Below are 25903 nucleotides of genomic sequence, written 5' to 3'. Positions count from 1 at the left end.
ACTAAGCGCAAGGAAGGAAGTGGTTAGGTCCATCATAGAGGCAGAAGTGTTGTGGTCTTTCACTTTATGGAAGCTTGGGTTAATTGCATCAGCTCACACTACATATTTCAAATCTTTGCTCTGAAGTGAGGCTGCTCAGGACCTACATGGAAAGAGTCAGTGGTCTCTGCACACACAGCATCCCGAGACACCAAAGAGTCATTAATTTTTCAAGTCTCAGAAGCAGCCTCTGCATCAGGAGCCTATGGATAGAGCCTATGGATAGAGTGGATGTGACACCACTTTCTCCACCTCCCTCCTCCCAGGCCAGACCACGGGCAGGAGCAATACAGGACACTTCTCAGTGCAACTCTGCATTGCATTACCTATGCCTTAAAACAGTTTTTGTCAACCCTTTTCACAACAGTTATTTACTGAATTAATCTCAGATAAGGGTTACCCTTATAAGCAAACCAGAACTCAAAGATTTAATAACGGCCTGAAATCCACACTGAACCACTGGAAGTGCAACTCAGTAACACTGATAATGGATTTCAGCATTATTCCATACGCACTTTAATTGCTATTATAATGATACAATAGATCTAGTGAGGGTTTTAAAGGGTTTTTTTTTTCTTTATTTTGGTTTTATATACTTATATAAAACCACCAAAGCACTTTAAAGAATCATGCTTTCTTGTGTTATACATAAAACTAGTTTTATACTGTGCTTTTGAAAGTCTATTGTGCTGTTTTTCAAGTTATTTGACAGATGGCACATTTAAAAACATGGAAGCATGAATTTCTATTGACTGCAATTCAACACCACATCCAAAACAAGACATTTCATTACAGCTAAGTTAAAGTGTGAGTGCATTATGTAATAAACAATAGCAGTTTGGTCTTTTTATCTTAACCCTGTATACAACAAAACTAACATTTGTGCTTCACAAACTAAAATCCCATGCTATAAACATAAGTTCTGTTGTGTGAAAGTCCCAACAAATTTATGTCTGAAATTTAGACCATATCTAAACCAGGACACCAAGTTTAAATCTACTCAAATTTCTCAAGGTTTGATAGTTCTCTTAAGACTAATACAACATATAAAACACATTAAGGCACAATGGGTGGTACAAATAAATGAATACAGTTGTCCATGTAATCTGTTCTCTTCCACAAATACTAAAATATGTACCGCTTAAGACAAATTTTCTCTTAAAAATGAAATACACCATTTTGTTATGAAACTCCTATACAAAATTTTAAAATTTACACCATCTGAGCTGCCAAAAAAATAAAAAACTGTATCAATTTTCCACAAAACTATATTTCTCACCAGCACATCCAGCCACTGGGAAAAGGGTATCCCAGCACTCTGAAAAGAAAAGCATTATTTCCCCAGTACTTGAGACAAAAATAATGTATTCTGTTTACAGTAGTGTGCTATACTTTTTTAAAAAAACCTAGCACTATTAAAATTACAATATTGATTTGGAAATTACTGGTTCACTGCCTGGATGAAATAAGGCACTTCCTTCCAGCGGGCAGCACTGTTCACATACATGGAGACGATGAATCGGATTCTGGTTAAAGACAAGAGGGGCTCAGTGAGGTCCCAGAAGGTGACAGGAACATTTCAACAGCAGGGGAAGACACAGGAGGTAAAACCTGGAGATGAAATTCTACACAGAAGTGGTCACTCTGTCAATGGCATTATTGACCTCGTTTTTGTTTGAATCCAGTCCTTTAGCAGCATTCATATCATTCCGTAAATTCTCCACTGTCTTTTTCATGTTCTTTAATTCTCCAGGGTGTGGAGTGGCTCGCCTTAGAAGTGTTCTCTAAAAATAAACAGCGCAATGAGTGGTTTTGCCTTCATCTCTTTGAAAAACAACACACTTTCAAGGCTTTAGCATTTACATACAGAATATTAGCTGTCAATTGCATTTTTTCCCTTTTCCTTTTTAAGCTATGTTTTATTTTGGATGTTATTTCATAGCTGCTTGTTGATGAAGACAGTGAAAGATGTTTTAAGAACTGCCTAGAAGTAAAATTTCTCCTTGCTTGACTACCAGTCTGAAAACCACTCCAGTGAAGTAAAATTACAGGTTACAAAGTAAAGATTCTTTCATAAATATAGCCGGGTTTGGCTTTTTTTTTTTTTTCCCAAACCCATGCAAGTGATTTAAGATCACATTTCAAAACAAAACAAAATCCATCTGTCTTTGAAAGTATCCCTCAAGATCTCTCTCTCAAGTCAATTACATGTTTGTATGGAAATCTATGTGCCTTCCAGCCCCACCAGACAGTTTGATTCTCTCGTCAATTGAAAGCAAAGATCTTGAAGGGAAGGAGAGGGAGCATTTTTATTGCATATTAGATACAAGGATGTAACATCATTTTGTTGAGACCTTTGAGGAAAACAAAAATTATAAAAACTTCAGATTAGAGGCCATTAGTTCACTAAGAATAATTGCACAAATATGCATCGGTGTTATATATATATATACATATATATATATATATATATATATATATATGCAATCATTTTTTAGTGTTACACATTTAAATTATTTAGATTACAGTGGAACTGATGACCCAGAAATGGGAATAGCGATCAAGACCACTTTAAAAATTTCCCTCTCCCTCCACTAGGATTATAGGCTTCTGTTTTCCTCCCAAAAACAGTTCTTGCCTCAATTCAGGATGTAATATCATGACTTCAAGCAGCCATGATGCTGCATGAGCCCTGGTAACTTACTGGACATTCCCAGTCTGGCACAGGTCTTAGGAAGCATCAGCATTTGGGAGCTATGGGGACTCACAGTACACCCCAGCCAAAGGCCAAGTGCAGCTGACGAGTAACAGGCTGTTACATCCCTGAATCTTGTGGCCATATCCAAAGGAGATGGGAATGGAGAGGCACGAGGAAGGAGAGGAGGATAAAACAACTACAAATTCCCATTCAAATGCTCTGGTTTTCAGCTAAGAAGCCCCATTACCTTAAAAGGTCTATTTCTGCATCACTGTAGATGGAATCAACAAGGCAGAAAAAGTTAGGAATATATTTGGCTACAGAGGCTTTGCACTTTTTTCATTTGGAAAACATTAAAATAAGTTTTATTCTGGCAAACTGTGAACATGAAACCTCCCTATAAAAAGAGAGAGGGTTCTTGGAATTCTGGATTCTGTTTTTTAAATGTTCAGATCTCAAACTGTCATTAGTACCCTATATATATACATCACACAAAGTAAGTGAACAGACCACATTCTATCTGTGCAAAGACTATTTACTGAGCCTACACTAGCACGGCCCTGTTGCAGTTCGCTGACAGTAACCAAGCGGACACACGGAGCCCATACCTAGAGGCTAGACCCCCTTGTTAGGCTATCAGGCTTCACCAAAACTTAGTTTCTAACCTGCTGAAAATCTTATTCAAGCAGTCTTATACTTTAGAACACTGTTTAGTTGTTAATGAAAGTTGGAGAAGTTAAGTTAAATAAGTAGAATATCAAAATGCAACTCGGTCTTTAAGTGTCCAACTTAATGGAGGTCTTATAAATACCGTGACAGATGTTCCCACATTCTTTCCTCATGTAGGAAACTAATGAGCAACATTCTTGCTGTTCATGGACACTATGGTTGTTTCCATGCAAATAGTGAAAAAAAAAAAAAAAAAAAAAAAAAAAAAAAGAAGGAAAAGAAAGACAGAATGGAAAAGGAAGCAAGACAAACTCTGTAACAGCGTAGCAAACTTAATAGAGACACATGCCAGAGTGCTGCAATTCTATGTTAGGCCCTATCTAGTTTCACGCAGTAAAGCTTCACAGACGCAGGAGGAAGATCCTATCTGGTTTCTGGAAAGCTGGAAGGAAAACATCTTAAGGAGACCCAGGAAAACAATGCAAAGCAAACATTTGTCTTGCATCAGAACTGAAAAATATGTTCAGAGAAGAAAAAAAACAGAAGAAAAGACATTTTAAGTCAATATGAAAAGTTTTGGCAGGTAATAAGAAAAGTTTCTGCTATAAACATGCATATAAGAAGTGTGCAGTCACAGCTGAAATGTTTATAGAAAGACAGCTCAGACATTTTTTTACACTTTTGCAAGAAGGAGACAGTGTCTGTGGGTGTCGAACGGCTTGCAAAACGTACCATTTCATTATCCTCTTCATCTTTTTCATCTTCTAAGAAGCGAATTGCACTGACTCTATTTACTGCCCGCTCATTCCATGTCTCATCTGACATTTCATTTACCAAGCTCTCCAATGCACCACATCGTGGCAGGTTATCTGTTAGAACAGCAAACACGACTGAAGATTTACAGAAAGTCTAAACCCTCAAAACATTTATTTTTATTAATTGTAATAACCAAACAACCACTCATCTGGGTTTACAATAGCCTAGTTCTGTATTTTGGAAAGAAAGCAGAACTAGTGTTAATTTTCTGTTACCAAGCATACACATTCAGTCACAGTTCCTACATAAATGAGAAGTTTTTGTATTTGTACAGTTTTGGGTTTGCTGAAGTTTTAATGATATGATGATTTAACAATATAATTTAATATATTTGCCAAAAATACATGCTCTTCTTTCAAATTAGAGATGCAATGGAGGGATGCTAGGGAGGCCAGTTCCCTAGATGACATCCCCCCAACCCACTATCACTGCTTTTACTAACATCATCCTTCTACTACTGCTAACTCAAGGGCTCCTACTCTTGAAGCCATGAGATTCATCGGGGAAGAGGGTACCACTCTTGAGCTAGTTTTGTTTTCTTCTGTTAAATCTTATGAGTTAATTACTTATTTAATATAAACTGTATTCTCTTAAAATCCAGAAACTGACACAGAACTGAATCGGTCCTACTGTTCCTAATGGTTTCTATCCCCTGCTTTGCTCCAGCTTGTTAGAACCTGCAAACAGAACTACACTGACCTCCACAGTGAGTGGAGAGCAATCCCTAGGGACTCTTTGCAAGGGCTGTCCTGGGAGGGGAAGAATTACTCCCCAGTGATTACAGAGTGAGTTTAAATGATCAGCTCAGATAAATCACCTTGAACAAACTGCTGTAAAAGCTCTGGGGAGATAAATAGTACCCAGAAGTTACTGGAGCATCAGGCCAGCAACTGAAGAACAAGAGTTTAAGGTTTGAGCTAAGACAAGTTTAGGCACAAAGGATAAAAACACCCTCCCCTAGTGCAGCTCTAAAATTACTGTACAGCATCTATGCTTGAAAGAAGTATAATGTGCTAAAAAGTTAAGTGCTTACTGCTTAATATCGGCTATTCAATTGTTTTTCCAGTAAAGAGATTGTAGTTGGAAAGGCACCAGTTGTCACCACATATATCTACTTTAAATGTACACAAATATGTACATGAATTGTACACAAATATGGGCACCACTACTCAACCCAGTGGAAAACTTCCTATGATGACACAATTATGCGCTCTTTTTCCAGCTCTTCATGCATTTCATCTATTGTATTTGGCTTTGCATATTCAGTAGTACTTACAGCCATATTTTGAAAAGTTCTGAAAGCTAGCATGTTTAAATATATATATGTGTGTGTGTGTGTGTGTGTGTATATATTTTTTTATTAGGTAAAAATGTGAAAAAACAGAGCTCTGCTTATTAGGGCTAACGCACAGGTTTCAAAAACCTGTTAACCAACTTTTAGGTAACAGGCAACACACTAAAGGAAGAAGTATTTATATGGAAAGCAAAACTAAAGTATTTACCTTGGCAACCAGGCTCAGAAGGCATTTGAGGAAGTAATACACACGTTAAAATTTTTTCCCCTGTTTCAGGGTCTGTATCAGTCTGAAACGTCAGCAAAGGTTGGGACTGGTTATCAGACAACCACAGAGCCTTCAGCTTTAAGGTAGTCAGTGAGAGGGGAAGATACATCAACCTAGATGAAAAAAAGAAAAGATGCAGGCAAATATCTAGGAGGCTTAAGAGTCAACTTCATGAGCATTTGTTCAGCATAGATTGCTGAGTGGGAACCAACAGAGAAGTGGTGTCAGCAAACAAGGCATTGTGGTATCCATCAACTCAAGCTATTCCAGTCTTATAAGAACCTGCAGCTTAACTTTATATCATAAGTGCACGTAGCAGTGGGTACCAGATAAAGCAAGGCTGATAAAATAATGTTTCTTCAACTGCAGTTAATTATGCTAGAAGATTGACTGCTCTTTCTTCCTTATGGCTTTGTATGTACAATTGCCAGAACAGAAGCATGTAAGTGCTTATGAAAGAATTACACTGCATAAATTGGATGCCCTGTGCTTTTCCTCTAGTTGTTCACATTACCTTATGTAACGTTACGTTATTTTGATTTCTGAACCACATCAGTTAAGATTCATGAAAACAACACAAAGTCAGAGTTACAATATTCATTACTTGCATTATATTTTGCCAAGATAAGGTACTTAGTACTAAAATTTTTATTTCACAGTCAACTTCTGCTGTGAAGTTATTTTTCATTAAGGCAGATAGCTTCAAGTGAAGTTATACCTGAAGTTTTTGTTGTTAAGAGAGAATTAAGTAAAACCAGGAGAAGGATGTGACAATACAAAAATCTCCTACCTGTTTCCAGCAACATCCAGAACATGAAGTTCAGTGGCTTGTGAAATTTCAGGGGGAATTCGAGATAATCTGTTGTCACGTACAGAAAAGACGTTGAGACTGCAGCACCCCCCGATCTACATTAGAAAAGAGAGAAAAAAAAAAGAAAAAAGAAAAAACCCCAAGGTCTATTTTTGTTGCAGTACTATAACCCAAGCAAAGGCATGCAGTGCAGGTCACACAATATGTCAGAGCACATCCAAGTTACAACAGCCACAAGACACTTCACCCTTCTGGGCACAGTCTGCAAACGAGTGTTAACTTAAATGGAGCCTGGCCTGAAGCGAGAGCTGTAGTAGCTTCCTGAACAGCTTTAGTTGTGAATAACATATAGGTTTTCATAAAGAAGGCAAGTTCTACCTACCTTTTACAACCTCCAAAGCTAGGAAGAGATGAGTAACCTTATACAGATGTCACTTTGTAGACCTCTCTCAAAGTACTATTTTTAACTTCCAATATTCTGTATTTATATATTAATCCTTCCCCCTCCCTTCCATACTAACCATATAGAAACAAGTTCAATGGGGCCTCATGCAACACAAAATGCTGAATAAACCAATTAACTCCTGACATTTATCAAATTAGCAAAGAGTAATGAAGGGATAACAAAAAGTAAAAGACTTTATGAGCAACGTCTTTGGTGTCCTGATTTATTAGAAGCATCTGATTTCATAATGATTCCCATCTCAGGGGCCAATTTAACCTAATATTCTCTCACATTTTAACCAAATATGAGCATCTGCTTTCCCAAACTAGTTTCTGGGTACAACAGATGAGATTTTTCAGGCCAGGTACATATTTTCAGAAAAATAAAACCCCTACATTTAATTAAAGAATCATTCAGCTTTTTGTTCCAGATGGCAATTACTACTCCTATAAACACTGAGATTATTAATTTTAACAACTTGTAAGCTGCTTCAAGTAACTCTTTGTTCCCAGTCACAAAAGAAGTTTGCCTTTGCCTGCTTATCTTATGTAGGTTCAAAAAGCACTGCTGCTTGCTTTCCAATTCCCAAACTCACCATGAGAGACAAACAAACAAAAAACAACAACAATACAAGAAAAAAAAAAAACACGCTTTCTTCCCTTACTCCAAATATTAGGGGCAAAATATCTTCTGAAGTTTTCAAGTTAAGCACACTTAGAATTGAACTGCATTCAGCAAACCTACTGAAAATTAGTAGTTCAAAGACAGGACTTCTAAACTTACACATATGTAAATATGCAAACAAAATATTTCATACATCTATACTTCCAGATAAACGCATATAATTCTATTATAGCTGATGCTTCTTTAAGCATCACTTACAACAGAATTGTATGCATTTATATCTTCATATATATCTTCAGAGGAGTTAAAAATGTGTCTCTGCCACAAGCTATATCAACTACTGAAAGGACAACTCCCTTTTAAGGAGGAATGCTCTTTTACCATGACATAGCCAACATCTCTCACTTAACCTTGCTCAAAAGTCCCCAAATCCAAACAGAAATTACTTCCTTATGTGTTCTAGTTAACTGTCAGTTCTGAAGTCAATCAAAATGTAACAAAAACATCCAGAACTTTGACCATTTAACCCACACCATTTTCCAAGGAGAAGGGGATTTCAGAAAGGATGCAACTATGACTTTGAAAACAAACCAAGCAAATGGAACACCCACTCACCTTCCTCTGTATTACACAGGCATCTTAACAGAAGACAGCAGCTATCAGCATCAGCTGCTCAAGGCTTCTGATTCACAAGCTATTTACAGTGCAAAGTTACATCACAGCTTTATGTTGACAAAGCAAAATGTGGGATGGTTTCCCATAAATCACTGAACTCACTGCAAGCTGCAGCTGCTTCACAAAAGCGTGAGCTTTTCAGGCCCTGGGTGTACACCAGGACCTGCACTCTCGTTGGTCACTTTAGCTCATGAATCAAAGGCCCCAGAAATTTGCATTCAAACCATAAGTGAACATTTTTAGGACAATAATTCTGCTAAGCACTTTAAAGTATATCTAGATGCTTAAATAATGTGCCTCGACATGTTCACAGAATATGGAGTGCCATATCAAAAAATATATATATATACACACACACACACACTAAGTGTCTAGTTGGTGCATCTAACATGAGGCGGCGTGAGAAGCAAGAGATACAGTTAGTGAATGTTGGATGAACTGGCAAGTGATGCCCTACCTGTACACAAAGTGTCTGTTTTTCTAGGAATGAAGTTCAAGTTCTCCAGTCTCGGAGCACAGAGATCCACACAGTTTAGGCAGACAGACGAGGCAAGCCATGCAGCCCTGATGAGACCGAGACCTCCACGCTTTGGGCAATGAAAAATGCAGCAGCGGAAGCAGCCAGCTTCAGTCATCATGCACTTAAAGCAGTTTAATGAAAGGTAAGAGTGGAGCTGTGGACTGAAGAATACTTACAGGGTTGCCAATTTACCTGACCCATAATTTTCCAAGCGGCTAACAATTAAGAAAATATAAGAGATGTTCAATTTATTTTTCTTTATCCACACTGGACAAGAGCATGCCAACAAATGGAGACAGAACATACATTCTTTTACTGCTACAAAGAACTCCTATGTTGTTGCTATCAATTATTTTAACTTTGCAGTTTCAGTCAACAAATAATGGTTAAAAGTTGTGTTTGAATTCAGAGGTAAATAAGACTTTTGAAAGAAGGGACTGGGGGAAGATATCAGAGAAGATATAAAAATCTCTTTATAAAACTGTCTTTATAAAATGCAGGCAGCCTCTATCAAGCAGTTCACATCAGGTGAGACATCACAGAAAAACAGATAAGCTGGCAGTTACAAAAAAATAAAAACTGCGTCATTTCAAAAAAGATTACACCCATCCAGCGCTAGACAGACATTTGGTCCAACATCTGGAAAAACCTCAGCACAAAGGGGTACCAGTGAGGCAAATGGCATGCTGAAAGAAAACGGTCATTGCAACCAGCTGTGAAGTTCTAACCCCACCAGAACTTTGCTGGTTTGGCCGAGAGTCACTAAGTGAGGAAGCGCCAGGTGCTCTGCTCATGCGTTCCCTGGGGTTGCTCACATGCTTACACCAGGCCTTGCCAAACCACCACATATGCACCAAGGACACGTTTCAGACTGCAAGCCCATTTAACAGGTAAGCACACAGGTCATTTTGAGCACAGAGTTCAGTTAACAGGACAAGCATGTGCTTAGTTGTAGGCACATGGATAACTGTTCCAAAGACTCTGGGCTTAAAGCCCTCCTCACATTCTTCTTTAACAAGACAGACAGCAGGAAAATGTCTCAACTCAAAAATGAGGTGTGTATGTGTAAGTCATACACAACACTTCTGAGACTTATTTTATTCCAGCAATTTTAAGTTAGAAGTTATTCACTTGCCTGATCTCACCACCCCCCAAAATAACCAGCCCAGATTAAACAAAAGCCATTAGTCAGAATGAATCCGAGGAGAAAAACAATTCCTACAAGCTATTCATTTTGAGATCAGCAATTCTACAGCTGTAACAGCTGAAAAAAATTGTTTATTTGTAGGTGGACTTGCATCAGAGTATGGGTGTCATCGAGATTCCTCTAGGTTTCATATAAACGTCTACCCTTACAGAGTCTTCTTGCTCTTCAGTCTCAGACTGAGACTGCTCTTTCTAAGAGCTTCCTCATTCTGGAGAGAGGGCAAGACTTGGGTGTGCACCGAGAACGTGCCAACCTGGCTGCTAAAAGTTCCCTCTATGACCATGTCCACTCCTTCAGCCTTCCACTCTTCGGATACCCACCCAGACCGTGCCAGTCCACCTTGAACAGCCTTCCCGAACTGTCAGCCTTATCACAACACTTCTCTGCTGATGTTTCCCATGAATCCTCTTCGCTCCTGCAGACAGACTGTGGTTTTGAGGCCTGCATCAGCTCCATATTTTTGATCACCTGACCCTTACTGCATTTCTCCTCTGTTAGGATAGCCTCGTGCTTGCCATTCGCTTCTTCCTTTCCTGCTGTTGATTCCTCCACAGCTGAACTCCTGCAGCTCTGCAGATTAACTCAAGAGGAATGCACAAATTCACCCCTCTTCCCATTTAGATTCCTCCCGAAGATTCGCTTGTACTTCCTCTTGAGATCAACTACCAGTTACGGGAAGCATCATCAGCATCACTGACTGGGCTTCCCTGATAACACTGAGACATCTGCTCATGCTATCATTGCTCGAGAACACAAATTTAAGGTGGGAAATTTAAAAGACCTTAAAATTACTTTAGTTGAATAACAGATTATGAGACCAAAAAAAAATTTAAATGCACAAAAACTACTGATCAACTCTACTTTGTTAGCAACTTTCATGCACATAGAAGCTACGCAAAAATATGAAATTGTGATAAATACTAACCATAATTACTCTTTAGTACGTCAGTAGTTCAACTGAAGAACTAGTGACACCTCTTAACGCAAGTTTCAGTGCAGCTGTCACTACCAAGAACTCTTAATAGGCTCATACAATTCACATTAATAAACAGGAAATTAAAACATAGTTCCTATTTTGTTGTGAAGCCTTTTTTCAGGGCATCATAACCAGAATTCTGGTTGGATTCAGAGCAGATAAAGTCAGAATTTCCCTTGCCCCTAGATAATACGCATTTAATCCTTTATCTTCAAGGACAGAACATATTTAGAGATGGAAGAAACCGTCCAACTAAACTTTAAATGAACTAGTTTCTATAAATTCACTGCAACATCCCTGCACCACTGCTGAACAGCACAGAAGGGGCACAGCACCCCAGCTTCTCTTCCAGCTGGCTCAAGTTGTCCTGTGTTTTTCCTTTCTGTTTTCCCTTCTGCCTCCCTCAAGACACACACACACTTTTACACGCACGAGAAAGGGGAAGGGACAAAGGAAGTGAAAGCCAGAAAGAGCAGGAAATAACAAAGTGGACTAAAATTGTTTTTTTTTTTTTTTTTTAAAAAAAAGCTAAAAAGCACAGTTATACCCAAACAAACCTACAGCTTCACCTACTGCAGTAATATTCTCAGCACAATACACAGCAGAGCCAGGAAGGACACGTTACCAGATCTCTGCAAGTTGTAGGGACTCATTAACCAAAGCGCATGAACTGGAAAACATTCTAAGGAGGTTATTTATATAAGTGCCAAAATCAACACACGAGTTTCACCAGAGCTCCAGTGCCAGGGTGGGATTTCAAGACTAAAGAGTCACCGGGCAGGTCTTTCAAGTTTGAAGGGAAAAACATTTGTAACTCTGAGCAGGTTTAGACATACTTGGTTCTTGCTGAAATCTGTTTCGCCATTCGCTTCATTTAGAGAGGGATCAAGCTCTATGACGAGATACTGAAGAAAAAACCTGCCAGTGACTCAACTCTTTGTCAGACATTCAGCTGTTTCAGATCTACCTTATATACCGAAACCAGATACAGAAGAGCATGTGAACCAGGAAACTTTGAAGAGGTACTGCATTCAAACTGCTCAGTAATCTCAAGAAATTTTACAGCAGAAGGTAGAGACTCGTTTTACAGGTCTGCACAGAAACCATCTGCTAATGTAAGGGTAACCCAAAATCCAATCCAATCCTGGTAAACTGCTAACCAAAGGAAAAAAAAAAAAAGAGAGAGAGAAAAGAATTTGTAAGTTAACTCACCAGGCTATATTATAACAGACACACAGTTTCTGATACTGCATCTATAAATACTCTCTTTGCTGCCAGGAGCAGCCTGGAGGTAGGGGCAGATACACAAGTATGTAGATATATGACACGGTAGAGATATTCTCTTCTTCAGCATAAGGTCCCCCTTTTCCTATACACCATGTTGCTAGACTCTACAGTACTTTCCCCTCCAACAGAAGTCCTGAGGTGGGAAAGCAAAAAGCTTGTCTTGCACCCGGTTCTTAGGGATGAAGGTCACCATCTCACAGCTGATCCTGTAGTTTTGTTGGCCAGAGAAAGGAGCAGAAAAAGCAGGATGGAGAAGGAAGAAAGGCATCAAGCAAGAATATTGGCAGCACATGGTCTACTCCCACCTTTTTGCCTCTGTGTACAAAGGCGAATACCGATTGCCATGCAAAGGGCTGAGACCACAATCTTCCCCTGCTATCTCAAGAGTCATCTTGAGCAACCCACAGCAGGCAGCGGTGTTGAAAATGCCTGGTGCCAGAAGCTTGTGACCGACTAAGTATTCATTAGTCAGCTTGAAAGGAAAATAAATGCAAAAAAAAAAAAAAAAGGGATGATGTTTCATCTTTTCTTCATTTTTTTTCTTTTTGCTGTTGTTTCTCCAAAGTCAAAAACAAGGAGAGCAGAAACTGAACATCAAGACACCAAGTTCTTCCTGCCATTTACAGCAATCATTGGCATAGTCTTTGCCATTATCAACACTCCTGAAGTTGTTCCTGTGCATAGTTTGCATTGCAGCAAACAGCACTTGATATACCTGTGCACTGTCTCCGCATAGAGTATTTTCCTTTCAGAGCTATAAAGTGTGACTGCTGAATTCCTCTGGATTCTAACTAGAAAACTTGAACTACAGAACTGCTCATGTTTGGTTTAAAGCAAAAGGCTAGAGGTTAAGAAGAATGCTACACAAGGAAAAGGAAGCACCAGAAGCAAACATGAGCAGAGAACTGTCTATTCAAAACTAGCATTTCAGCATTTTTAAAAAGCAATCTAAAGACTTGAGGGAAAAATATATTCTCGCACTGCCTAAGCATATGGATTTGAAATTGAAAGTCTGTGTGGCTAGATAGTTGGTCCTGCAATGCACAGACACAAAGAAGATTATACAGACAAGCCATTACATAAGCTGTTTATGGATTCAGGAGCAACTTACTTTTCACTTGTTACCACTGCTAGCTCTGAATTCGGATCTAGAAGGTAGAAACTACCTCCTGTTAGAGGAGGACTCATTTCTTTAAATTTCAAGGGATTCTAAAACAAATTCCACAGAGGAAAAAAATATATATATTTTAATGAAACATTTGGGAAACCTTATGCTAGATGTAATTTCAAAGTGTTTCCTCTAATAAGAAAGATACACAAGCGGAGACCTTTACAGAAAAAGAAGTCAATTTCAAAGAAGTAGATACCAAGGAGGTCTCCACACTCATCAGCTTCCCCGCCACACTCCCTGTGAAGTGACTCCATATGTGTCTTCTGGACTTCCTACAACCCTCCAGCTCACCTTGTTTCAGGCAACATTTCTACTTCCTCATCATCCCCGTTCCCCAAACACACTCACCCTTTACTTTATGTCACCCCTTGTACAATAGTGTCCCTCCCTCCCATGTTGCTGGCCAGAAGCCCTGCGTGCAGTAACATCCTCCGTGCAGGTTTTTCTTTGCTTCAACACCGCTGGCACCCTCCCTGTTCTGGCCCCAGTCCCTGGCTTCTTCAGCATCAATACCTTCTCCTGCACCAAATCCTTGCTTCTTTTATTTCCCTAGACACACACACACACACACATTAATGCCACTTTACTTTCTCCTGACTCCAAGCCACCTTCTCTCACCCTTGTCCTTGGTCCTCCCAAGCCTCAGTGCTCCCCCTCTCTATCTCCCCCACTTGCTACAGGCTTCCTACAGCATCTCCAAGTACCCAGGAACAGCCTGTTTACAGATCTTGCACATCCTACGTAGGCCAATAAGCTACTGCTTTTGTTTGTGCAGGTTGATGATAGACTGTTTTCCCTGTGATGTTTGACAGACAGGGCATTCCACTTTTCCCCAACCTGCCCCAATACACAAAAATTATTTGTGAGATTTCCCCTTTTCCAGTACTATGGACATCCTGAGCTAGGGGCACTTAATACTACATGAGCTATGAATGATGAATCTGGAAATACAGTGCGCCCATAAAACCTCACATGCTGTAACATACTCAGAGCAGTTCTGCTTCAAGGTGAACTTAGGCGCGACATTATATAGGCTCAAGCACAAAGGCTCAAGTAAAAATCCTTTAACACATTCCATGGGTGTTTTAAGTTCTTCATAGAAGCAAAGAAAATCTTCTACTGAGGGAGAACAAGATCAAAAATATCATCCAACACCCAACTCCGAAAGCTGTTTTTCCTGGGATCCTCTCTTGCTCTCATTTATGCAGTCAGTTAGGGTCCACTGGCAGCAATTTTTGGTTCAGAACTAGCAGCACCTCTGTGGAGAGCAAACTGTCCTGCCTGAGGAGCTTCAGTGCCCACGTCATGTTCCCCCTCCCACCACCTACCCCAACAGGCATTTAGAAGCCACTGGGCTGGACAGGGATACCTAAGAGCTCCTGTGGAGCCCCTTCTCTGCAACCGACCTGGCAACCTCTTCCCACTCTTGAAACCACTGTGTTTTCACCCCCTCTTTCTTCTTCTCCCCCTCCAGGATCTCTTCCCATCTCCTGGTTCCCACTTTGCTTCTTCCTCAAGACGTCACGGCTCCATAAGCCGCAAGGCCGAAGAGGAAGTGGGTGCTAGTTAGCACCCAGCCTTGATACTTCTCAGGTCCCATCACCATCTGCCACCTGACAAGCCCTTTTGCTCCCGGATTTTTGGAAGTGACAATGTGCTATACGAGAGCCACTACTCAGGAGTCACATGTTCATTACAGGTAGGAAAACAAAGAGGAAGAATTACCTAAAATGATTACAAAAGAGTAGTGCTAACAAAAGCAACTCTATCTGATCCCTCTGTGACAGTATAATGATTCCCCTTTTCAAAACAACCAAACAAATCTCTTTCTGAAACTTATTCCTGCACTACACTAAGGCCATCATTATATTTAATTTTATATCATAAATTCTAGCCTCATTTTACTCGATATATAGTTATGACAGAGAAGTCCCAGCTATCAAAGCTGTAAGACTTGAGATATGAGTGATTTTGGTCACTTCAGGTCCACGTGTTTAAAGTAATCTGATATCTCCAAATAAACTATCAAACTAATGCTAAAAAATGTGTTTTGTTGCTTTTTCAGAATCTGAAACCTGCATTTCAGCCCTACACACAAGAGCGAGGTTACAAAAACTCCTGTTTGTATTTCTGTGTTATCTATAGCACATCTGTGTTTAAATGGATTACCTAAAACAGAATTTCTAGTCTTCAGACAGTGCTGGACCTGACATCCACACTAGGAATCACTAATTACAAGCTAATTAGATTTGGGCCTTTTTGTTCAAAGTCATTTTGACCTTTCAAGCTACACCACTACAACTGCTGTTCAGAACTGATGGACAAGTTCTTGGTTGCAATCTCTTTCAGAGGAACAGAGTAGACCAACGCTCCCTGTTAATTCCTGTAGGTATCTTAAATCAGAGTTTTGTATTTGTACATTCCCATATGTAACAGTTAATAGCACAAGACTTACCTCTTTGGGCAAAGAAGTTAATTTGTTTCTATCAACATTTAAATTGTTCAGCTTCTTTAGTTTGCCAATGCTCTTCGGCAACGTCTGCACCAACGAAAACAAAACAATGGACAAATTAGTACTGCAAACTCACAAAGTCAGAACAAAACTTCTCACTTTAAAAAGAAATTATGAGACTGATCCATTTTTAAAATAGAGTTTAGGTATCTTTGGTTATCACCATGCCTTCCAAGGGAGTTTAAAGGTATTGCAGAAAAAAATCTGCACAAGATTTCAAATTCTAACACAAACCAATTTTCTGCATTTAGATGACAGATGCATGACAGCTGTTAAGAGAAGCATGTATGCAGAATGCCCATGGTATCTAACTTGAGGATTCCTAAATAGTTAACCGAGGAAGAGAAGTTTCCAAGTTAGCTGGCTGGAGATGTGTCCTTCCAAAAGGCACTCAAACAGGCAATAGGCTTAACCAAGCACCAGCCTAAAAGTTAAATGTTCAAAGCTAAATTTCTATACATACTCTCCATTTCAAGTGTCAGTGTTATGCGAATGCAGCTTAAAAATAATGGAAGCAAATGCCTAACAGAAGTTTCAAATTTTATTTTAAATAATAAATATCATAAATGCCTGTCTGAAGCAGATCAGGAGAGCCTGAGATAGTACAACAGCAGCTCTGAAGCACATGGGGCATCTATTCAGTTCTAACAAGCCTCATCGAGGTAATACAAAGCAGGAACTGGCAATGCCACACAAGCTCCACATTAAAAAGGCAATGAAGTGAATGACACCTGCACCTCAGGCTCTCCAATTTCCTTAATGATCATGAAAAATTCAAAGGTGAATATATAATTGCTTAAGCCTTTGGAATGTAACTACACCTAATTCAATCTTCAGCAGTCATTTAACAGTCAGAAAGAGGGTGCCTTTAAAGGAAAGTCATTGCCTGGCAGTAGCAACGGCGAGTGGCCTCACAAGCCAAGTGAAACAGGCCTAATTACCATCAGCCATGTGAGCAGTGAGGACCAGACTTACCAGCAGCTGATTTTCAGTTAGAACTAATTCAGTAAGGCTTTCACAGTCTCCAATTGCATCTGTTAGCTGAATAAGTCTGTTCTGATCAACCTTCAAGATGGACAGCCTCTTCAGTTTTCCTGCACAGAAAGGACACCACACTTGTTTGGCACCTGTCCTCAGATATCTGCTTTTAGTCAAAAGAAAATTTTGTGCAACAGAATTTTTAGGAATTTGCTAGTACAAGGAAATCTTCCTTTGTTTTTCAAGTAAAAAAAAGAATCCACACATCCATACACTGTTTTTGTTGCTGCTTACACCACACTTTGTGCAAGTTTACCAGGCTATTGAATTCATATGCAATGTTGGTATCATATTCAATACTTATGCATGTTACATTGTACTAAAAATGCAATATGAATGAAATCCCAGGTGAAAGTCAAGCAGCTAAAAATTACATATCTGCCCAAAGGCCTATACATGTACTCATGAAAAACACAACTATTATATAAAGAGAAGTGTAAGTAAAGGGCTGATCAGGAGACACCGGAGACTTATGCCAGCTCAACCAAGAAAATCTTATACTGAAGAGACAGCCAAATCCCAACAAGGGCAAGGATCAAGGTGTCCTTGTCCTAAAATACCATCTAGTTAGAAAAGCATGGAGTGCAAAGCTACTTTTTCGCAATAGACACCAAAACTTTGAAGAATTTCTCCTCAGAAAGACCAAAATACTTTTCAGAGCAGAAAGCCCACCTTGTTCTGCTGCTTTGAGCCAGAAAGATCTTTGCTGAACAATGATAAATAAAGCTAAGACCAGCAAAATCCAAGAGAGCGAAATGAGGAGCAATCACTAGTTGCTATGGACAAAATTTCCTCCCTGTGCACCCGCATGCCATCCGGAATAGCTGCAATATGTGGGCAGATCAAATCTGCCGATAACGCTAAGTCATGAGGAGATGCCTCATACCCTGAAAGACCGCAAACTAAACAGAAATCAAATGAAGCTCAGCAATGAGAAGTACAAAGCCTTGCACTTGGGCAGAAAAACAAAGCATGCATCTGTAGAGGTTGGCAAGACCCTGGCTGTACAACAGCCCTGCTGAGGAAGGCTTGGGGGTACGGTGGGTGACAGGCTGGAGATGAACCAACTCACCACAAATAAAGCAAACCACCACCAGGCTACTTGAGGAGAGACATAGATCAAGGGAAGTTGTTATATCCCCATCTACTTAGCACAGCGAGGCCCCACATGCAATATGGTGCTCGGTGTGCCCTCCCTCCACCTCCGAGTTCAAAGAGTTACTGGGGATCAAATATAAGGCTACCAAGACAGCCAAGGGCACCTGTGTTCTGAGGCTGAGGGAGCCGGGCTGGTTTAAAGAAAGATAGCTAGGGAGGCATTTAGGAGCAGCCTGCAACATCTTGAAGGAGAGAGACAGACATGACAAAGCCAAATGCCTTTCTGCAGTAGCAGGCAAGACAGCAACGGACAAGAAAAGTGGCTTGGGAAGTTTCAAATGAACCCTAGGGAAGACTTCCTCGCTAGGCATCAGAGCAGCACTGAAATGGGCTGCTTAGAGACATGTCAGATCCACCATTCTCAGGGGCTTTTGGGACTTGGCCAGACAGAGCCACATGCCGTTGGTGACAGCCCTCTCTAGCCTGGCTCTGAGCAGGAGCTCAACCAGATGGCGTCTATGAGTCCAACAATGCTCCTGGCCCAACCCTCAGCTAAGCGTCTCCCAGAGCTCCCGCACAGACCTGGGATGTTCACTCCAACTCCAGTGCTCAATTTCACATACAAACAAAGTTTCAGTTTTTCACAGAAAGAATAAGTACAGTAGCCCTACTCACTCTTCTAGACACGAGTAAACTATTCTATATAAGTGGCATTTTTCTTCATTTGAAACAAAACACATCCAAAGATAGTACCAAATACACATGCAAACCAGGCCTGGTCTGCAATGGCGTGGCCCTTTGCAATCACCTTCCCCAACAAAGGACCTTCATTTAACAGGCTTCTCAGGAACAAGCAGTTCTTGGTCACCTACTGGTGTTACAGACAAAGTCCCCTCTTCTAAGTTCTGTGGTCTATATCCTTTCAGAAAGTACGGCTACATTTTTTACCTACAAAACAGTACTGGCCAGCTTGTGTCAGCAGAATGGACTGCTGGTACTCTTTACCAAACACACACTATTCAACTATAGACAGTACGCGCCCCCCCAAATCCCAGATTTAATTTCTAGAAAAATATTTACCTTTCCATAGGCTCATAAGGCATATGGAGTGGGAGGGAATGTCCATTCTATAACACATTTTTCCAGTTCTGCAGTTAAGCCACATTCAGAGATCCTCCCTCCCCCACATCTTCATATTTCTGAGAAAAACCCTGGCAAACAGAGGGCCTACCCCTTCTGCTGGAAACAACTGTTGATGAGTTACACAGAGGAATCTCTTGACTGCTCTTCATAACTACTGTAAGGGTAAAAATATTTGCCTCAAAGAAACACTGTTCACAAAACCTTCCTCAGCTGTTAAACCTACATTAAGGGGTCCTACCCAGAACGGTTGCATCTTGGTACCTCTAGGGTGAAGATGAGCAGCTTTCCCCAGGCTTAGTACAGGATTAACCACACTGTTCAGCTCGAGGTTAATTATACTTTCCCCACTAAAAAGGATGCCTTTTGTAGTGGTTCCATCAACCAGTTTTATCAAGTGACCTACAGTAAGTTACAAGTTAGGATTTTCTAATGTTAAAGAGTTATGACTGGGACTTGGACACAGCAGGGACATATTAACTCATATTTTGTTTGGGTGGATATCAAATACAAGCCTAAAACAGGATTAAGAGGTAGTCACCATGCAGACAATTAAAATGCAAAGTCAACAGAGCTATGTATTTTAAACTAAGAAAAAAAAAAAAAAAGAAAAGAAAAACCTGAGCCAAGCACATCTCTTACATGAGAAGAGATTTCAAGAAACTTGAAAACAACTTCCAGGTTACATCCGATTAAATGGCTCCATGTGATAACATTCACCTTTGTACTTACCAATGCCATCAGGTAAGACCTGAAGTAAATTCTGAGAAACAAGCAAGTCTGTTAAAGAAGCCAGACCATTAATTTCTTCGGGAAGGCATTCCAATTTATTTTCAGAAACATCCAGACAAAGCAGGTTTTTCAGGTTTCCTACTTCCTGCGATACAAGACAAAGTGTAAGTCATGCCCAAACATGTAACAAAGCAATTTGAAAAATGCCTAATCACAGCGAAATTTCATAAGGGAAAAGAACTCTTTGTGTGACCTATAAATGCTGAAAAAGTAAGTAATTCTGATTTATGTGATATGTCAAGTGACTCAAGTGACTCGATTACAATTTCTTACTTCAAATATTCAGTTGGCTTCAGTAGTAAGAAGAGCTACACTGAGCACACCGAGGCAAACAGCAGCCAAAACTAAAGATTTCCTTAGGTGAAGACTGCAAAGCTGTTTTTCAGAACTACAGATTATCAGCCTCCATGTAATTAAAGCCTGCCTCTCCCAGCTAACCCAAGGCAATTTAGGATTAGTTTCTCCTGGCTGATACAACAACACACCACGACATTTAGGGATTTCTTATCTTTCTATCTCCCAATTGCAACAAAAGTAGAAAAAGGAATAAGGAGTGCTAGTCTAGCAAGCATATTAAATTTTCCAAGTTATAGTGCCATCTGTACAATTACCAATTATTACTTGCTTTTTCACAGGGGTAATCTGCCAATTAGCTTAAGAGTCTGAGTGTGATACCTTCTTCCTAGGAGCCATCAGAGCACCCTCCTATTCCCAGTGTGGAGGACCTCATATTTTAGAGGTACTCCAAATCATCCTCAGGGCAGAATGGCTGGGGAGAAAATGGGGGACTGTCCCTTATTTTTAATACACATAAAATTTTCATATAGGGACAACCTGAATCCAAGGTTCCTACAAGCTCAGTCCTTTTACTTAGGAAAAGCTTCTCTCTCAAAAGACTCTTTCATTAAATGCAGGTACGCTCAAAAAAAACCTTTAACCTATCAGTTTAAGAAAAATCCATAATTGAGGCCAGCTTCAATAAAAATGACCACTGAAGTCATACTTGACCTTTTATGAGTGATTATCAGGATTTAAATATATCTACTTAAAAAATTCTTCACTCTAGCCAATAACAACAAAGTCAAAGCCCACTGAACTGTAACCAGCTTCCAAGTTAGTGTTGACAGTGGGTTCAATATAGCAAATAACACCAGAGTGCACAAAGAAGGGGAAAACAGGCTTTGACTTGGCTCTAAGGCAGAAATGGCAAAAAAAAAAAAAAAAAAAACCCTCCTGCACTTCACTAATGCTCTGAAGAAACAGAACTTAATGTATTGAATGCTAAGGCCTCTCATTTTATGATTGTTGCTAGATGGAGCATTTGCCTGCATTGATCAAAATTTCTATTTATAGGAACAGTTCCATCATTACACTTCTCTCAAGCACTGTTCTTGCACAGCAGTTGACCATAATTCATCCTCAAGACTGTCAAAACTACAGCTTAGATGGATACAAAAGGCCAGGGCTAGTTCAGGTTCCCTCATCTCTGGACCGGGATCATAAACAGAGGATATTTCATCCCATGAGGTGAACACTTTGTGTACTCCCAACAATTCCTTTGTCAAAATTCTAAAACAATATTTGACAACACAGAACAACATTTACAGTCTCCTATAAAAACTGTTTTTAAGAGACAGTTGTTAAACATCCAAAACCTAACTCAGGCAAAATAAACTGGAGAAAAACATTAAAAAATACAAAAGAGTATGAGATTGTCTCACTCCTTTTCAGTATTAAAGAATGTTTTCTTTTAAAAGCAGCTTCAAACCAGTGTAAGTAGAGCTCATCTTTACCTGAGGTATTTCAGCTAATTGGTTTCCATCCAACCAGAGGTCTTTAAGATTGAAAAGTGCACCAATTGTTTCTGGCTACAAAAGAAGTAATAATGTTAGGTAGCGTAGGAGCTACAAGTGAACACCCAAGAGCCAGCCCATAATTATAATCCAAGGAAACCTTGTTCCCAGCACTATTCAGAAGTACGACAGTTCATGCAGCAGGGTGGCATGAACTCCATCACACAACTTAGTTACTGCAGTTACTTACATGAATTAATAAATTTAATTAATTAATTTACTTAAATTTACTTAAATAAATTAATTACTGAAAGTCACCATACTTCATAAGTATACAGTCACAAATTGCATGTACACTCTGAACCACTGCAAATACAGCACAGAAACGCCAAAAGTTCCACAGGAACTTAAAGAAAAATGTATAAGCAGTTAGGGTGACAGAGCACTGGAACAGACTGCTTAGAGAGGTTGTGGAGTCTCCTTCTCTGGAGATCTTCAAAACCCACTTCGATGCAGTCCTGTGCCATGTGCTCTAGGTGACCCTGTGTATGCAGGGGGGTTGGACTAGATGATCTCTAGAGGTCCTTTCCAACCTTAAGCATTCCATGACTCTAATTTAAATAACTAAAGGAAGACAGCAGGTATCTTCTGGCAGATCCAGCTGCCACAACCTGAGCCTCTGCCTCACGCTGTTCCCAGAGGCTCCCATCACCTCTGGAAACAGGAGAGCATGTCCAGCTCTGGTATGTCCAGCATGTCCAGGTCAGGTACTAACCACTTGTTTTTTTTGGTTCCGAATTAGAATTGATCTGTGGATCTCTTATTCTGGAGAACAGCTATAGAAATTTCTCAGGTAAGACAATATTGTACTGAACAGGACTAGGTAGATATAGGAAGCACACCAGCAACAACTCAGACTAACATTTATTTGTATATATAAAAGACACTTCATGCATTTTTCTTCCTTCAATTTTGGACATCCTATGGCTATTTAGTTTAAACCATCTGTGTGACTAATACGTGGTAAGCAGCATGTTCTCTTACCAAGTGATAAAGTTCATTGTTTCCTAAATCAAGTTCTTCTAGTCGCTGTAGCTGGGCAAGCGATCTGTGAGATAAGTTAAAACAAAACCACATCAGACTAAACCAACAGAAACCCCAGGTATTTGAATGATGAGCTCATTTTACTGAAACTTGTATTTCGAACTACAACAGATTCTTGACAGACAGTTATTTTCCTGGGCATACACTATTTGCATTAATGTGCTACTGAAAAAAGAAGTATTTGGTTTGTCAGTACAGCTGTATGCCCTTGAAACATAAAGCTTCGCACAGGCAATCAAATCACTGCCCATAGTTTAATTGCCAGTCTTTCGGTGTGGACAAAAGTTTAGCACATCTGCTAAGATTTATTTTGGGGTGATTTAAAATTATCAGGGGAAATCAAAAACAATCAGGGGAAAAAAAAAAACCCACACCCACATGTTGTCATCCCATTCCATGGGGCACAAAACAAGCATTAAGCCAAGACTCAGTAAGTCATCATTTGTCTCCTCTGAGCTCAACTATCCATTTCTAAGGAGTTTCAGGGTGGCTTTGGGAATGAAGGTTAACAGATAACAGAGGATCATCTTCATTCCTCAAAAACAGCCTGTTCCAGATTTTCTGCTTACCTTCCCCAAGCTGCAGAAGCAAGAAAACCAGAGACTTGTGGGCTTCATTACTGACACTTAGAATTTTCAAGTAGCAATAAAATTGTCAACATTTATAGCATCTTCGTTCTGACATTTCACAGAGAAACCGAGCCAGCAATTCAGAGCTTCCAATTGCTGACATTTAAAGTTCCTTGTGGCTCACAACTACAAATGGCTGATCCTGAGTAGATGGGAAGGAAAGGCACCCAAAAACAACTGGGGAACAGGTTCTAATTCTGGAGAACAGATTCTGATTAGACTAACTTGGCTCTATTATACTTTAAAAAATCAGAATAGAATTCACCAAAATCCTTGAAAGCAACAGCCAGATAACGAGGGAAAGAAAATACTTAACATAGACAAAGAATAAGCCACCTCTTAGCAGCCAAAAAGGATGCCAAATTGTAAGATATATGCTGAATCTCACTGACACCCTCTGCCAGATTGTAGAGGGTATAGAGTCACCTAGATTTCCCCCTTCAGTACACTGGGGTAGATTAGGACTTGAGACATCCCTAGGCCTATTTTTTAGCTAGGATATCTAGGTTTTTGAAGCTTTTAGCTTCCAGTCTTTAACACAAGTGCTCTTTAAATGTTACAATGGTTCACACAGCAATGCTGAAACCTCTAAGATTCTATTGCCACAGTTATGGTTTATAGTTATGAAACTGCATTGTGAGAGCAAACCAAACCACCACTCCCCTTGATGATGCATTCGTTGAATGTGTGGAGGAAGATACGTTTTGTGAAGAAGCATTTTATACAGAATAGTTATATCAAGCAAAAGCAATCTGCACAGCCTGCAGACTCCTGCTCCTAATTATGAGTCACAGATGTAACTCGCTGCTGTTAAAACAAAGCTGTATCTCATAAATGTTCTTTGTCAATCCATAGTGAATACTTTTTTAGCTGTTACTCAGTTTCAGACATTTGCAAATGTTAAGAGCAAGAACATATGTTGCGTTAATACCATCAAGCACATGAAACGTCACTTACTCGGGTAAATATGTCAGCAAATTTTCTCTAAGTTCCAGCGAAGCCAGGTTATAAAGGCTAAAAGGAAAGAAAAAACACAATTTACTTTTTACATATTACACTTTCAGAGGAAGAAAATTCATGGTTTACGCAGCTTAAAGCTAAATTACTGTAAGTTGATTTTTTTTTTTTTTTATTCTAGCAAATCATCATCCGAAATGAAGCACACACAGAGTGGAAGTTTTGCTTGTTCCTCTGTGACAGTGAAAAAATATTAGAGTTAGAAAGTAAACAGACAAAATATAAAGGTACATTTCCATTCGCTGTGAGGTCAGTCATTGCAAGGTACTAAACAGCATATTCATATGAATTTAATTTTGTAATCTGCTTTCAGAACCTGATGCAGGCTACGAAAGTTAGAGAGCAGCAGCTGAACTCGGGTGCTGTTTATAACTGCAGCGTGCTCATTACTCTAAGTGACATTAGGCTTCTAAGCCGCTCACTTACTCCGCATCCCGGGCTTTTACTAACATCACCATGGCAACATTCAGATTTTTCAGGGTTTTATTTATGACTAAATGGAACACGAGGAGTCAGACATTATCCCAACACCATAATCTGCTCTAATCCTCTAGCGTCTCGGGGAAACATAAAAATCAGATATGGTACCTACAAATAAGCAGCTTCCTGCAATATAGTAAGTTCTGCCTTAGAGTGCAGAGAGAGGGAGAGGCAAGTAGCCTGGGCCTTAAATAAAATTTAATGAAAATAACGAAAAAAAAAAAAAAAAGGATTTCACTAAATTCAAAACACCTATGCAACCCAAATGATTTTTTACATATATACCTTACAAAAAGCCTGGTAAGGCCACCTAAAATTGAAACATTTGCTTTCACTACAAGCAACGCAAATTTAAGAGATGGCCAGACCAGTAGTTGGCCAGTAGTCAAAACGTACCCCAGAGATATTGTAGAAGTCTACTACAAATGCAACTGAAAAATAAGTGAGAATAAGTTATACTGCCGCAACCCAAATTATTTGACAGAAACTAAGTAGTGAGGAAGTCCTCTTTCCAATGAGAGGCAACAGGCTCATCTAAAAATTACAACACTGAAGAATGAATTTAAAAGAGATGAGGCAGCCCACACCTTCACATAAACTGAGGCAATAAAGGAGAAGGGGGGAAGCAAGAGGATGGAAAATTGCTTCTCCCCAGCACCATCAGAGTCTCCCGTGGCAACACAGGCTGCTCCCTCTCAGTCTGACCTCCTCGGACTGCGGCCACTTTGTCTTCATGGAGGTTTTCCAAAAAACTTACTCCAACCTTTCTTCAAACTTTGCACCTTCTCTTCAAGCAGATT

The 25903-nt window shown here is 39.7% G+C and overlaps 1 protein-coding gene across 3 annotated transcripts in view; it reads right to left on the bottom strand.

The window, feature by feature from the left end:
* LRRC1 (leucine rich repeat containing 1) overlaps window positions 1-25903 on the bottom strand; it is a 96340-nt gene that overhangs the window by 28081 nt on the left and 42356 nt on the right. For 2 of the 3 annotated variants that reach the window (XM_088530610.1, XM_088530611.1), the window contains exons 5-13: window positions 24564-24620; window positions 22918-22981; window positions 21874-21948; window positions 20021-20165; window positions 16988-17106; window positions 15956-16039; window positions 6575-6690; window positions 5725-5897; window positions 4139-4275 (exon numbers count right to left, since the gene is read on the bottom strand). In XM_088530610.1, the coding sequence (XP_088386736.1) occupies window positions 4139-4275; window positions 5725-5897; window positions 6575-6690; window positions 15956-16039; window positions 16988-17106; window positions 20021-20165; window positions 21874-21948; window positions 22918-22981; window positions 24564-24620 (970 nt within the window). Of the gene's footprint in view, window positions 1-531; window positions 1824-4138; window positions 4276-5724; window positions 5898-6574; window positions 6691-15955; window positions 16040-16987; window positions 17107-20020; window positions 20166-21873; window positions 21949-22917; window positions 22982-24563; window positions 24621-25903 lie in introns of those variants that run through there. The other variant, XM_088530612.1, reaches the window with a different exon arrangement.

This window comes from Tinamus guttatus, unplaced genomic scaffold, assembly GCF_059628265.1.
Source record: "Tinamus guttatus ecotype Peru unplaced genomic scaffold, ASM5962826v1 Tinamus_guttatus_pri_ptg000383l, whole genome shotgun sequence".
In the NCBI taxonomy this organism is placed as follows: domain Eukaryota; kingdom Metazoa; phylum Chordata; class Aves; order Tinamiformes; family Tinamidae; genus Tinamus; species Tinamus guttatus.
This window is presented reverse-complemented; position numbering and strand designations above follow the sequence as displayed.